The sequence below is a fragment of the Budorcas taxicolor genome, chromosome 5, assembly GCF_023091745.1.
Source record: "Budorcas taxicolor isolate Tak-1 chromosome 5, Takin1.1, whole genome shotgun sequence".
NCBI lineage: Eukaryota > Metazoa > Chordata > Mammalia > Artiodactyla > Bovidae > Budorcas > Budorcas taxicolor.
The window spans coordinates 109,739,579-109,751,914 of NC_068914.1; the positions used below are offsets into that span (position 1 = coordinate 109,739,579).

At 40.5% G+C, this 12,336-nt stretch overlaps 1 protein-coding gene across 3 annotated transcripts in view; it reads right to left on the reverse strand.

Annotated features, from left to right (window-relative positions):
- WASHC3 (WASH complex subunit 3) overlaps positions 1 to 545 on the reverse strand; it is a 56,067-nt gene extending 55,522 nt beyond the window's left edge. For all 3 annotated transcript variants that reach the window (XM_052640899.1, XM_052640898.1, XM_052640897.1), the window contains exon 1: positions 402 to 545. In XM_052640899.1, coding sequence (XP_052496859.1) covers positions 402 to 452 — 51 coding nt within the window. In that variant the 5' untranslated portion in view covers positions 453 to 545. The remainder of the gene's footprint in view (positions 1 to 401) is intronic.
- Positions 546 to 12,336: the final 11,791 nt, after the last annotated feature.

Consider the following 12,336-nt stretch of genomic DNA (forward strand, 5'->3'; position numbering starts at 1 on the left):
GGGGGTGGGGTGTCCAAAATGACAGAGACTGCAAAGTTTGAGAACGGGTTCTGGATTCACAGATGCGAACTTTCGCAGGTAAAGGCAACACACACAAACACACGAAAAACTGGAAGGGCCAAATATAAAAGAGGTCGGAACAGGTAAGAGTTCTTACCCTTGAACATAAGAACTCGTGACTCGGGAAGGGAAGGAGAGGAGAGGCATACTACTCCCGCCCCACCTTAGAAGGCTCGGGAAGAACCCCTTTTTAAGGTGAACTGTGGAACCCTCCCTCCCAAGAGAGGGGGAAGACACGCACAGGCCAGGGTTGGGCAGAGTGGTGGGGTCTTTCTGGGAACCCAGCGTCCCTTCCCCATCCTCCTCCCAGGTCGCCGAAATCCAACTCCATCTTTACAAACCTTAGTTAGGTCTATGCCTGAGCCCATGAGAGGAAGCCCATCCTCATCCATCTCCTCAGCGGGCGGGGGACTCAGGGCTCACCCCCAAACCCCTCCCCAGCCCGGCCCGCCCAACACGGTAATAGCGTCCGAACGCCTCTCCTAGTCCACGCCTCCCGGTCCGGGGAAACGCCGGAAGGAAACGCCTCCTCCCGCCAATCACTCGGCGCCTTCCAGAGAGCCGGCCCATTCGCACGGCATTCTGGGAATGGTAGTTCCAGCTCCGGATTGTGACGTCAAACAAGGCGGGGTCGGGTGGAGCAAGGCTGTAGTCTAGCAGTCTTAACTACCTACCTCCAGTCTGCCCCCACTCCAAAATAAAAAAGTAAACCGTGGGGTCTGTTTGAGTTTATCCCTGCTTAGTCTGGTGTGTTATATATGCAGCTAAGTTATTCGTTAATTAAAAAAAAAAGTGCCAGATACTATGCTAGGCCTTGTGGTGAATACAAAGATTGAATGAGGTTTAGCATATGTATCTACACAGAAAACTATGCATTGGAGAAGGAAATGGCAACCCACTCCAGTGTTCTTGCCTGGAGAATCCCAGGGATGGGGGAGCCTGGTTGGCTGCCGTCTATCGGGTTGCACAGAGTCGGACACGACTGAAGCGACTTAGCAGCAGCAGCAGTAGAGAACTATAGAAACGTTATCCTAAGTCGGACGATTGACAAAAAATTTTTTAAGTGCTCTTTAAAAAAGAAAAGAAATATAATGCTATGAGATGTAATTTCTAGTTAACAGAAAAGTGGGAGTGTCTCTCCATCTCCTAGAATCCTTGATCATTACTGTTCATCAATCATCCATAGCTCCTGACAGCAGTGCCACTCACAACTTAAGTGAATTTCCAGGGCTGTTAAAAACAATATCTAGAAGTTTTGGACAACTGCCAGAAATCCTGTGGAATATATAATCCTTCCTCTAGAGTTTCTCTCATTGGATTTCACTTATTGTACTAAATTCTGGAGACAAAGCAAGTAAATTGTAACGAATACTGATTTGAAGAGTCAGGCATTTTAAATGCCACCTGCATATAGCCATTAAATTAAAAAGTCTTTAAGAATCTTTTAATAGTTATCTTTGTTTTCATAGCAGATAACTAGAAAGTCACTTTTATCATGAATCAGTTCTTAGGTGGGGGAAATGAGAAGACTGTGTTCCTATTTCTTTGTTTTTCTTTCTGCTCTGCTTCAGGATGAACAATTAGAGGAGTATAGTATTGGTTCAGCATAGTGGGAAAATAAATTTAAATACCCCCTACCCTGCTCCCCACTTCCCCCAGGAGTGATGCTGTGCTTAGATCTCTCAGATGTGTCCGATTCGTTGTGACCCCATAGACTGTAGCCAGCCAGGCTTCTCTGTCTGTGGGGATTCTCCAGGCAAGAATAGTGGATTGCCATGTACTTCTCCAGTGGATCTTTCCAACCCAGGGGTCGAACCCAGGTCTTCTGCATTGCAGGCAGATTCTTTACCATTGAGCCACCACGGAAGCCCAAGAATACAGGACTGGGTAGCCTATGCCTTCTCCAGGGGATCCTTCTGACCCAGGAATCGAACCAGGGTCTCCTGCATTGCAGGCGGATTCAATCATCTTTTGGGATTTGGTTAAGTAAAGGAATTCTAGCCTCTTTATTCATTCTAGGCTAGATATAACCTAACCTAGTTAAGAATCCATTGTTTTAGGCTCCTTCTCTTAATTGTGCTTACAAAGTTGGGTTGTAGGCTTTTGTAGGCAGTAGTCCCTAAAAAGTGGATTACCTCAGGAGAAGATATCTGGATATATTTACAGTTGGGGGGTGCCCAATAAAACAGCATATAGCCTAATGATTAAGAAAACTTGCTTAGTAGGGGGGAGGTCCTTTTGCTATGTTGTACCCTGGGACTTTAACTTATGTAGTTGATGAGTGATGATTGAATGGTAATTACCATTGAAAGAATGTTGCTTATGTTTCCCAAGAGAAGGGGACCCGTGATGCCACACAGGTTGTAGGGGAAACACCAAATTTTGTTGGGAGGAAGACAGAAGCAAGAGCCAGGGGAAAGCCTATGCCATATCCTTTATTGTGACTCCTGTGGTTTAAAGGCAAGGTAGGACAGGAGAAGCAAGTGAAGGCTGGCTGGTGTGAATAATTCCAGTGGGTTTAGGGCACAGGAGTTGTCCCTTTTGTCTGTACCTTGCCCTGGGTTAAATTATGGCAGGGGAAATACTGGCTTGGTGTAAAAGTTTAGATAAGGAGGTGGTTGGGGGTAATGGTCTCAGATTGGTTGGTTTGTGTATGAAAAACATGCTTGCAAGTAAATTGTTTGACTAACTTTGGGAATTAGCTAGTCCTGGTAGATGCTTGTCTTTCCCAGGATCTTTAAGTTCACATATGTCAGAGCTTCAGGGATACAGAAATTTATACATATATATATATATATATATATATACACACACACACATAAATATAATGTTATATATGTTATATATATAGTTACATATATTTATGTATAATTATACATATAATTAATATAAGTTTATGTGATGAATATGTGCTAAAAAGACAATGACAGAATCCAAGAAAACACAGAACACTCATCTTTCAGGTAACAGTTTCAGAAAGGTACCTCATTTCTGGATCTAGAGCCTTATTCAGTTTCTCAAGAAGTGATCAGAGGGGAAGGAGTAGCTTCCTGGCTATGGAAACCATGGGGAGGGTATTTAGGAGACAGAGTCTTATCATCCCTTATCCAGACTCTCAATTAAGCCTCCAGTTTTAATAACTCCTAAAACATTGCTTTGCCAACAAAGGTCTGTCTGGTCAAGTCTATGGTTTTTCCAGTAGTCATGTACAGATGTGAGGGTTGGACTGTGAAGAAAGCTGAGCACCAAAGAATTGATGCTTTTGAACTGTGGTGTTGGAGAAGACTCTTGAGAGGCCCTTGGACTGCAAGGAGATCCAACCAGTCCATTCTAAAGGAGATCGGTCCTGGGTGTTCTTTGGAAGGACTGATGGTAAAGCTGAAACTCCAGTACTTTGGCCACCTCATGCAAAGCATTGACTCATTGGAAAAGACTCTGATGCTGGGAGGGATTGGGGGCAGGAGGAGAAGGGAACGACAGAGGATGAGATGTCTGGATGGCATCACCGAGTCAATGGATATGAGTCTGAGTGAACTCCGGGAGTTGGTGATGGACAGGGAGGCCTGGCGTGCTGCAATTCATGGGGTCGCAAAGAGTCGGACACGACTGAGCAACTGAACTGAATTGAAAACATTGCACCCCACTTCTGAAGAACTGGTGCCCCCCATCGAAGTGTCTTCTAAACTGTCACTTCTCTTTTAGTCCATAGAGCAACTTGCTTTCATCACTCATTTGATACCTAACACATTGTGACCATGTGGTATTGTTAACCTCTTTGTAATTTCCTTGAGATCACAGGCCGGTTTCCATTTCTTTGTTGTTGTTGTTCAGTTGCTCAGTCGTGTCTGACTCTTTGTGATCCCATGGACTGCAGCACGCCAGAAATCTCTGTCCTTAACCATCTCCTGGAGTTTGCTCAAACTCATGTCCATTGAGTCAGTGATGTCATCCAACCATTTCATCCTCTGTCATCCCCTTCTCCTCCTGCCTTCAATCTTTCCCAGCATCAAGGTCTTTTCAAATGAGTCAGCTATTCGCATCATGTGGCCAAAGTATTGGAGTTTCAGTTTCAGCATCAGTCCTTCCAATGAATATTCAGGATTGTTTTCCTTTAGGATTGACTGGTTTGATCTTGCAGTCAGTCCAAGGAGTCCATTTCTTTATATGCTTATACCTATTACAGAGCCATGCACATGATAGCAGAATCTGCTTATTTTTAAGTTATGAATTTATTATTAAAAGTGAAATATTTATTTATGGAAAACAAAGAAAAAAGCATAAGGAAGAATGTCACCCACAATCACTCTTCTTAGAACTAACCATTACCATTTTGATAGAGCCAAGGTATTTTTATCTTGAATTCCTAAATCAGATTTTTTTCTTTTCCACATTGGTGGGGGTATTAATGAGAAAGGCTTCAGTCATTAGCTTTGTACTCCTTCTATAGTACCCTGTCTTCTTCACAGAATAACCTTCTCCATTTATTAAAAAAAAGGGAGCAAATGATGCCACTATCAGCTGCTTCTAATTAATCTCCTCTGGTAGTTTCAGTAAATGACTCAGCACCTGGACTCCTTAAAGCAGTCAGGTTATTTTGAATCACAACCTCATAAAATCACTTAACACTACTCTGTAAGTTCAATGTCAACATTTCTTCATGTAGCCTTGTTTCTAGAATTCAAAATGATGATGTTAGAACCTTTTCTATTACCCTTTAAAAAATGACTGGGCCAGAAGCTATGAGCCAGTTAGTCTAGGAAAGTGGTTCACAATATTTTATGGCATGAGAAGCTGTTTTTAATAGAAAAATATATATTGAGGAGCCCCAGATTATTGTGGCTTGATATTTAATATTTGCTGAATAAATACATATACATTGTTGAGGATTCAAAGTGAGAATATTAAATGGAAATGGGTTAACTATATTGGAAATCCATCTTAAAATCCCAAGTTTTCATTCAAAGATAGTATTTCAATTCCTTTTATTTTCTAGGCCAGGTCCTGCTCATTTTCCTGTAATATATCCTGCTTTAGAAAATCTTGCCTTACATATTACATAGGCAGGGATAAAGTATTCCAGCTTTCATCTGAACTCGAGCCAAACCTTGGGTCACAAAATAGTTATCAAGATGACAGGCACACCTTGATGTATCTGGGAACTTTTTAACCCTCTCAAGAATTCTGAATGAGATCTTCAAAAAGCCAATGTCTTTGAACTGGAGGGAAAGCCTCATTGGCAGGCTCATTCCTTCTACTGTTAATGGGTGTTTTGGGGGAGGAAGTGGGAAATGGTAGGACGCTTTAGGTCAACGTCTGTTAGAATTATGTGGGCAGTTTGATTTGGGGGCCATCTATGTTATCTTAGGACCCCAGGAGTTCACAGTTTCCAAGGAAGAAGAGGATTATGATAGTGGTAAGATGATTGAGAAACTCTTCCAATACTTTCATATTCTCCCAGTTATTTGCGATCAACAGGTTGGGAAGCAATGACCCAGGGTTTTGTAAAGATTATACATACATGCAAACATATCTTAGTTACTGTGGTAGGTGGGTAGAATGATAGGGAAAGGAATAGGTCAAAAACACTGATAGAATTTCATAACTGCTCCATGGGTCCAAGTACATGGGTTAATGTACTTGTGGTGGGGAGGTCCAGGATGGGGTGAGACCTCTGAAGCAGCTAGCTGTATATATGATCAGGTTTTGTACTTTCCCAGGGAAATCTCATTAACTCTACAGATTTCAAGTGAAGGATGCTCCCACAAATGTTCTCTTTAGTACATAAATTCGGAGAGAACGGAGCAGTTAGCTGTTCACAACACAGCCTGAGGCACTTGTGTCCAACTTTCAGGAGGATCAGTCCTACAGAACATTTAGCAAAGTATCTAAAATGCCAGAGAATTTACATCTTAATGGAATCCTCTCCCCCCACTCCCTTTTTTGGTAGGCTGGAAACCAAAGTGAGGCAAGCTATTATACAATAATAATAAAACATGGGCCTCCCTGGTGGCTCACCTGGTAGAGAATTCACCTGCACTGTGGGAGACCTGGGTTCAGTCCTTGGGTAGGGAGGATCCCCTGGAGAAGGGAACAGCTACCCACTCCAGTATACTGGCCTGGAGAATTCCATGGACTATTCCATGGGGTGACAAAGAGTTGGACACAACTGAGTGACTTTGTATCTGAGTTATTTTATCTGTTATATATAAACACTGTTGTTGTTGTTCAGTCTCTTAAGTCATTTCTGGCTCTTTGTCACCCCATGAACGGCAGCACTCCAGGATTCCCTGTCATTCATCATCTCCCAGAGTTTGCACAAACTCATGTCTATCAAGTTAGTGATGCCATCCAACCATCTCATCCTCTGTTTCTCCCTTCTCCTCCTGCCTTCAATCTTTCCCAGGATCAGGGTCTTTTCTAATGAGTCGGCTCTTCACATCAGAAGGCCAAATTATTGGAGCTTCATTTTCAGCATCAGTCTTTCCAGTGAATATTCAGGATTGATTTCCTTTAGGATGGACTGGTTTGGTCTCGTTCCAGTTCAAGGGACTCTCAAGAGTTTTCTCCAACACCACAGTTCAAAAGCATCAATTCTTCGGTACTCAGCTTTCTTTACAGTCCAACTCTTGCATCTGTACATGACTACTGGAAAAACCATAGCTTTGACTAAATGGATCTTTGTTGGCAAAGTGATGTCTCTGCTTATTAATACACTGTCTAGGTTTGTCATAGATTTTCTTGCAAGGAGCAAGCATCTTTTAATTTTATGGCTACACTCACAGTGATTTTTGAGCCCAAGAAAATAAAATCTGCTACTGTTTCCACTTTTCCCCTATCTATTTGCCATTAAATGATGGGACCGATGGCACATTTTTTAAATGTTCAGTTTTAAGGCACCCTTTTCACTCTTTTTCACCCTCATCAAAAAGCTCTTTAGTTCCTTTTTGCTTTCTACCATTAGAGTGATATCATCTGCATATCTGAGGTTGTTGTTATTTCTCCCAGAAATCTTGATTCCAGCTTGTGATTCATCCAGCGTGGCATTTCTCATGATGTAGTCTGCATATAAGTTAAATAAGCAGGGTGACAATATACATCCTTGATGTACTGCTTTCCCAATTTTGAACTAGTCCGTTGTTTCATGTCTGGTTTTAACTGTTGCTTCTTGACCTGCATATAGGTTTCTCTGGAGACAGATAAGGTGGTCTGGTATTGTTGTTCAGTTGCTGTCATGTCTGACTCTGCGACCCCATGGACTGCAGCACTCCAGGCTTCCCTGTCTTTCACTATCTCCCAGAGCTTGCTCAAACTTATGTCCATTGAGTCGGTGATGCCATCCAACCATCTTGTCCTCTGTCATCCCCTTCTCCTGCCTTCAATCTTTCCCAGCATCAGGGACTTTTCTAATGAGTCAGATCTTTGCATCAGGTGGCCAAATTGCTGGAGCTTCAGCTTCAGCATCAATCCTTCCAATGAATATTCAGGATTGATTTCCTTTAGGATTGTCTGGTTTGACCTCGTTGCAGTCGAAGAGTCCTCATTGACTCTCAAGAGTCTTCTCCAACACTACAGTTCAAAAGCATTCATTCTTCAGCACTCATACTTCTTTGTGGTCTCTCATATCTATACATGACTACTGGAAAAACCATAGCTTTGACTTTGCGAACCTCTGCTGGCAAAGTAATGTCTCTGCTTTTGAATATGCTGTCTAGGTCAGTCATAGCTTTTCTTCCAAGGAGCAAGCGTCTTTTAATCATGGCTGCAGTCACCATCTGCAGTGATTTTGGAGCCCAGGAAAATAAAGTTTGTCATGGTTTCCATTGTTTCCCCATCTATTTGCCATGAAGTAATGGGACTGGCTGCCATGATCTTAGTTTTTTGAATGTTGAGTTTTAAGCCAGCTTTTTAAAGAGTTTGGTATTCTCATTTCTTTGAGAATATTCCAGTTTGTTGTGATCCACACAGTCAAAGGCTTCATCATAGTCAATAAAGCAGAAATAGATGTTTTTCAGGAATTTCCTTGCTTTTTCTATGATCTACTGGATGTCGGCAAAATCCTAAAAGATAATGCTGTTTAAGGACTGCACTGAATATGCCATCAAATTTGGAAAACTCAGGAGTGACTACAGGACTGGAAAAGCTGTTTTCATTGCAATCCCAAAGAAAGTAATGCCAATGGATGTTCAAACTATTGTACAACTGCACTCTTTCCACATGCTAGCAAGGTAATGCTCAAAATCCTTCCACCTAGGCTTCAACAGTATGTGAACCTAGTACCTCTAGATGTACAAGCTGTATTTAGAAAAGGCAGAGGAACCAGAGACCAAATTGCCAGCATCTATTAGATCACAGAATAAAAATAAACACCTAGTTTTCATTAGTCCTAGTGGAAGAAAGAACTAGCAATTAAACAAAGAAACATTAAAGTAAGAAAAGGTCATTGAAAGTTATTTAAAAATAATTTGTATTGGTCTGGTTTAAACTTAAATGTCAACTAAGAAATTAACTTCTTACAGTTATAGTCTAAGTAAAAATGAACCAAAAATTTGTTTAGACAGTCTCTACCTTCTTTATCACTGTGGGCTAATTTACCACTAGTTGCCTCTGGCTTATTTGGAAGTTAGTTGTCTGGGTCTGATTTCCTTGATACAGTCTCAAAAACAGATTTCCTAAAACAGTATTAGAAAGCTCTTCTTCAGATGGTTGCAGAGATTAACCTTAATTTTGCCCAAAGTTTAATCTTGTCTGGATTTGGCTTACTGATAGGACAACAGCTGTGTTTATAAGAAAGATGAAAGTTTTGTGTTTAACCACCATTAGAAGCAAAAGGATCAGCAGCATTTACTGTCTTTTATTACAAGGGAGGAAACACTCAGTTCAATATAGCACTAAAACTGCAGCTGATAGAAATGCTTGTTTCATAGATCTTTTAAGTCTATTGGTTATTCAAATTGTTTGCAAAGGCTGAGAAACCTGGTGACCTCACTTTTACTTACCAGTGTTCATATGGATTTTATAAGCTTATATGTGTTACAAGTCCCAGGGTAGTGTATTCTGTTGCAAGTGAGTCAACAAGGCAAATAGCTATATAACAAAGACATAAGTGAAAACAGAAATAAGCTCATCCAGAGAAATTGTCAGGCAAATGTAACTGGATCCTCATAAGGTCAACAATTGTTTTTACTAATGTTTTTACTAAACTACTAATGTAGTTTAAAGAACAGCCGAGTAGGTCAGCAAGACAATTCAATGTTTTTGGTTTCCCATTAAGTCTGTGTCAGTGCACGCAAAAGAAATTGGTTCTGTTGAGTCTGAGTAATGGATATGTCATCAAATGTGTGCTCGTTTTTCCTTTTGTGAAATGAGATCCTCAAAGCTGATATCCTAATTATTTTGTTGTGTTACTGTGCTTAGTGAACAAATGGTAGCTATAAATTAAAGCCTCATTAATAATAACAAAAGAAAACTTCTACCTATGTTTTAAATGGCACATTTCTTTAGATGTATAATTAGAAACAAATGTTAGCTTGTTTGAAATTCTTTTCAGATGCCTGTTAAACATAAATGTTTTTGAACCAGCAAGGTTGTTGTTCTCGCCTGTCCCTGCTGTTGAGCACAACAATAGCTTGACAGAATATACTGGAACAGAATGCAGCTTCTGAGGACCTGAGCAAGCTCTCATCAAGAATGTGTGGAAATGGACTATCATAATGATCGTTTTTACTTAAAATTTTTTATTTGGGCCTAGAACCAAGGATATTACTGGTATAGTCTAAAGTTGGGTTAAACTGAGTTATTTTTTGAGGTACAAAAAATATGGGGAATAATTTGGAGCAAATTTCTCTCTTCAGAAATTAGTCTTGGGCACAATACTGTCTCATAACCTCCCAATCAGCATTTCTGGGATAATGTCAGATTTTGGACTATTACAGAAAACCAGACACAAATGTGGAAACCAGATTTCAATTTCTTCTCCACTGACATGAGATTTAAAACAGCAACAGGAACATTTCAAGGTCAGTGTCAATATGTAGTCACAAATTACCAAAGAAAGAAACAAATTGGAGAGCATGGGTGTACGATTTTGTGTTTTTGGCATGGGAGAGACATTGAAATACTCATAACATAAAAGCCAAATCATAAAAATAAAATGAGACTTATGATCCCATCATTTTGAAAGGGTAGGATTTAGTTCTGACATCTTGCAGATTTGTGATGTCCTGACTTTTGCTTCAACAGTCCTAAATAATACAAGTTTTAGAACATAAGCACAACCTTTTTTTCTTCTTTCTAAAATGTTTGTAAGAGAAGCAATCCTGAGAAAAACTTATTCAAAAAAGAGAAACCTCTTAAGCATATTTATAAACAAACATGGAAAAACTAAAACTAGCGGACATATACACAATCAGGTCTTGTATTATTTATCAGGAATTAGAAGTGATGACCAATAGTTAATTCCCCATCAAACATTTCCTCCCATCTTAGTTTAAACACGGTTTACTAAGAACAAAGTTTACTAAGGAAAAAGAGTATCTTTGTACCATTTAAAGTACTTGTTGGCCAACCGAATAATTGAACACAGTAAGTTTAACAAAGTAGAAGCTGCAGCAGATAGCCTATATATGAGATCTAAACAAAGAGGTTAGAATTCTCAATGCTTCAGTCAGTTCAGTTCAGTTCCTCAGTCATGTCCGACTCTTTGTGACCCCATGGACTGCAGCACACCAGGCTTCCCCGTCCATCACCAATCCCAGAGTTTACACAAACTCATGTCCATTGAGTCGGTGATGCCATCCAACCATCTCAACCTCTGTCATCCCCTTCTCCTCCCACCTTCAATCTTTTCAAGCATCAGGGTCTTTTCAAATGAGTCAGTTCTTCACATCAGGTGACCAAAGTATTGGAGTTTCAGCTTCAGCATCAGTCCTTCCAATGAATATTCAGTACAGATTTCCTTTAGGATAGACTGGTTGGATCTCCTTGCTGTCCAAGGGACTCTCAAGTCTTCTCCAAAACCACAGTTCAAAACCATCAGTTCTTTGGTGCTCAGCTTTCTTTATAGTCCAACTCTCACATCCATACATGACTACTGGAAAAACCAAAGCTTTGACTAGATGAACCTTTGCTGGCAAAGTAATGTCTCTGCTTTTTAATATGCTGTCTAGGTCTATCATAGCTTTCCTTCCAAGGAGCAAGTGTCTTTGAATTTCATGGCTGCAGTCACCATCTCCAGTGACTTTGGAGACCAAGAAAATAAAGTTTGTCACTGTTTCCATTGTTTCCCCATCTATTTGCCATGAAGTGATGGGACCAGATGCCATGATCTTCGTTTTCTGAATGTTGAGTTTTAAGCCAACTTTTTCACTCTTCTCTTTCATCAAGAGGCTCTTTAGTTCTTCTTCACTTTCTGCTGTGAGTGTGGTGTCATCTGCATATCTGAGGTATTGATATTTCTCCTGGCAATCTTGATTCTAGCTTCTGCTTCATCCAGCCCAGCATTTCTCATGATGTACTCTGCATATAAGTTAAATAAGCAGGGTGACAATATACAGCCTTGACGTACTCCTCTCCCTATTTGGAACCAGTCTGTTGTTCCATGTCCAGTTCTAACTGTTGCTTCCTGACCTGCATACAGATTTCTCAAGAGGCAGGTCAGGTGGTCTGGTATTCCCATCTCTTTCAGAATTTTCCAGTTTATTGTGATCCACACAGTCAAAGACTTTGGTGTAGTCAATAAAGCAGATATTTTTCTGGAACTCTCTTGCTTTTTCAATGACCCAACGGATGTTGGCAATTTGATCTCTGCTTCCTCTGCCTTTTCTAAATCCAGCTTGAACATCTGGAAGTTCATGGTTCACATACTGTTGACGCTTGGCTTGGAAAATTTTGAGCAGTACTTTGCTAGCATGTTAAGATAAGTGCAATTGTGCAGTAGTTTGAGCATTGTTTGGCATTGCCTTTCTTAGGGACTGGAATGAAAACTGACCTTTTCCAGTCCTGTGGCCACTGCTGAGTTTTCCAAATTTGCTGGCATATTGAGTGCAGCACTTTCACAGCATCACCTTTTAGTATTTGAAATAGTCTCAAAGTTTACTCAGGATAAAATGCATACCACTCCCAAAGGGCTAAAGACATCCCTCTCATTTCTTGAGAATGTCTTATCTCAGAGTCACCTTAATTTACAGATGTAATCACCTTTCTTCTTTTGAGGGTAACACTTACTGCCTCTCTTTGGTAGAACTGTATTCACACAATCACCATGAGTTTTTCTTCAGT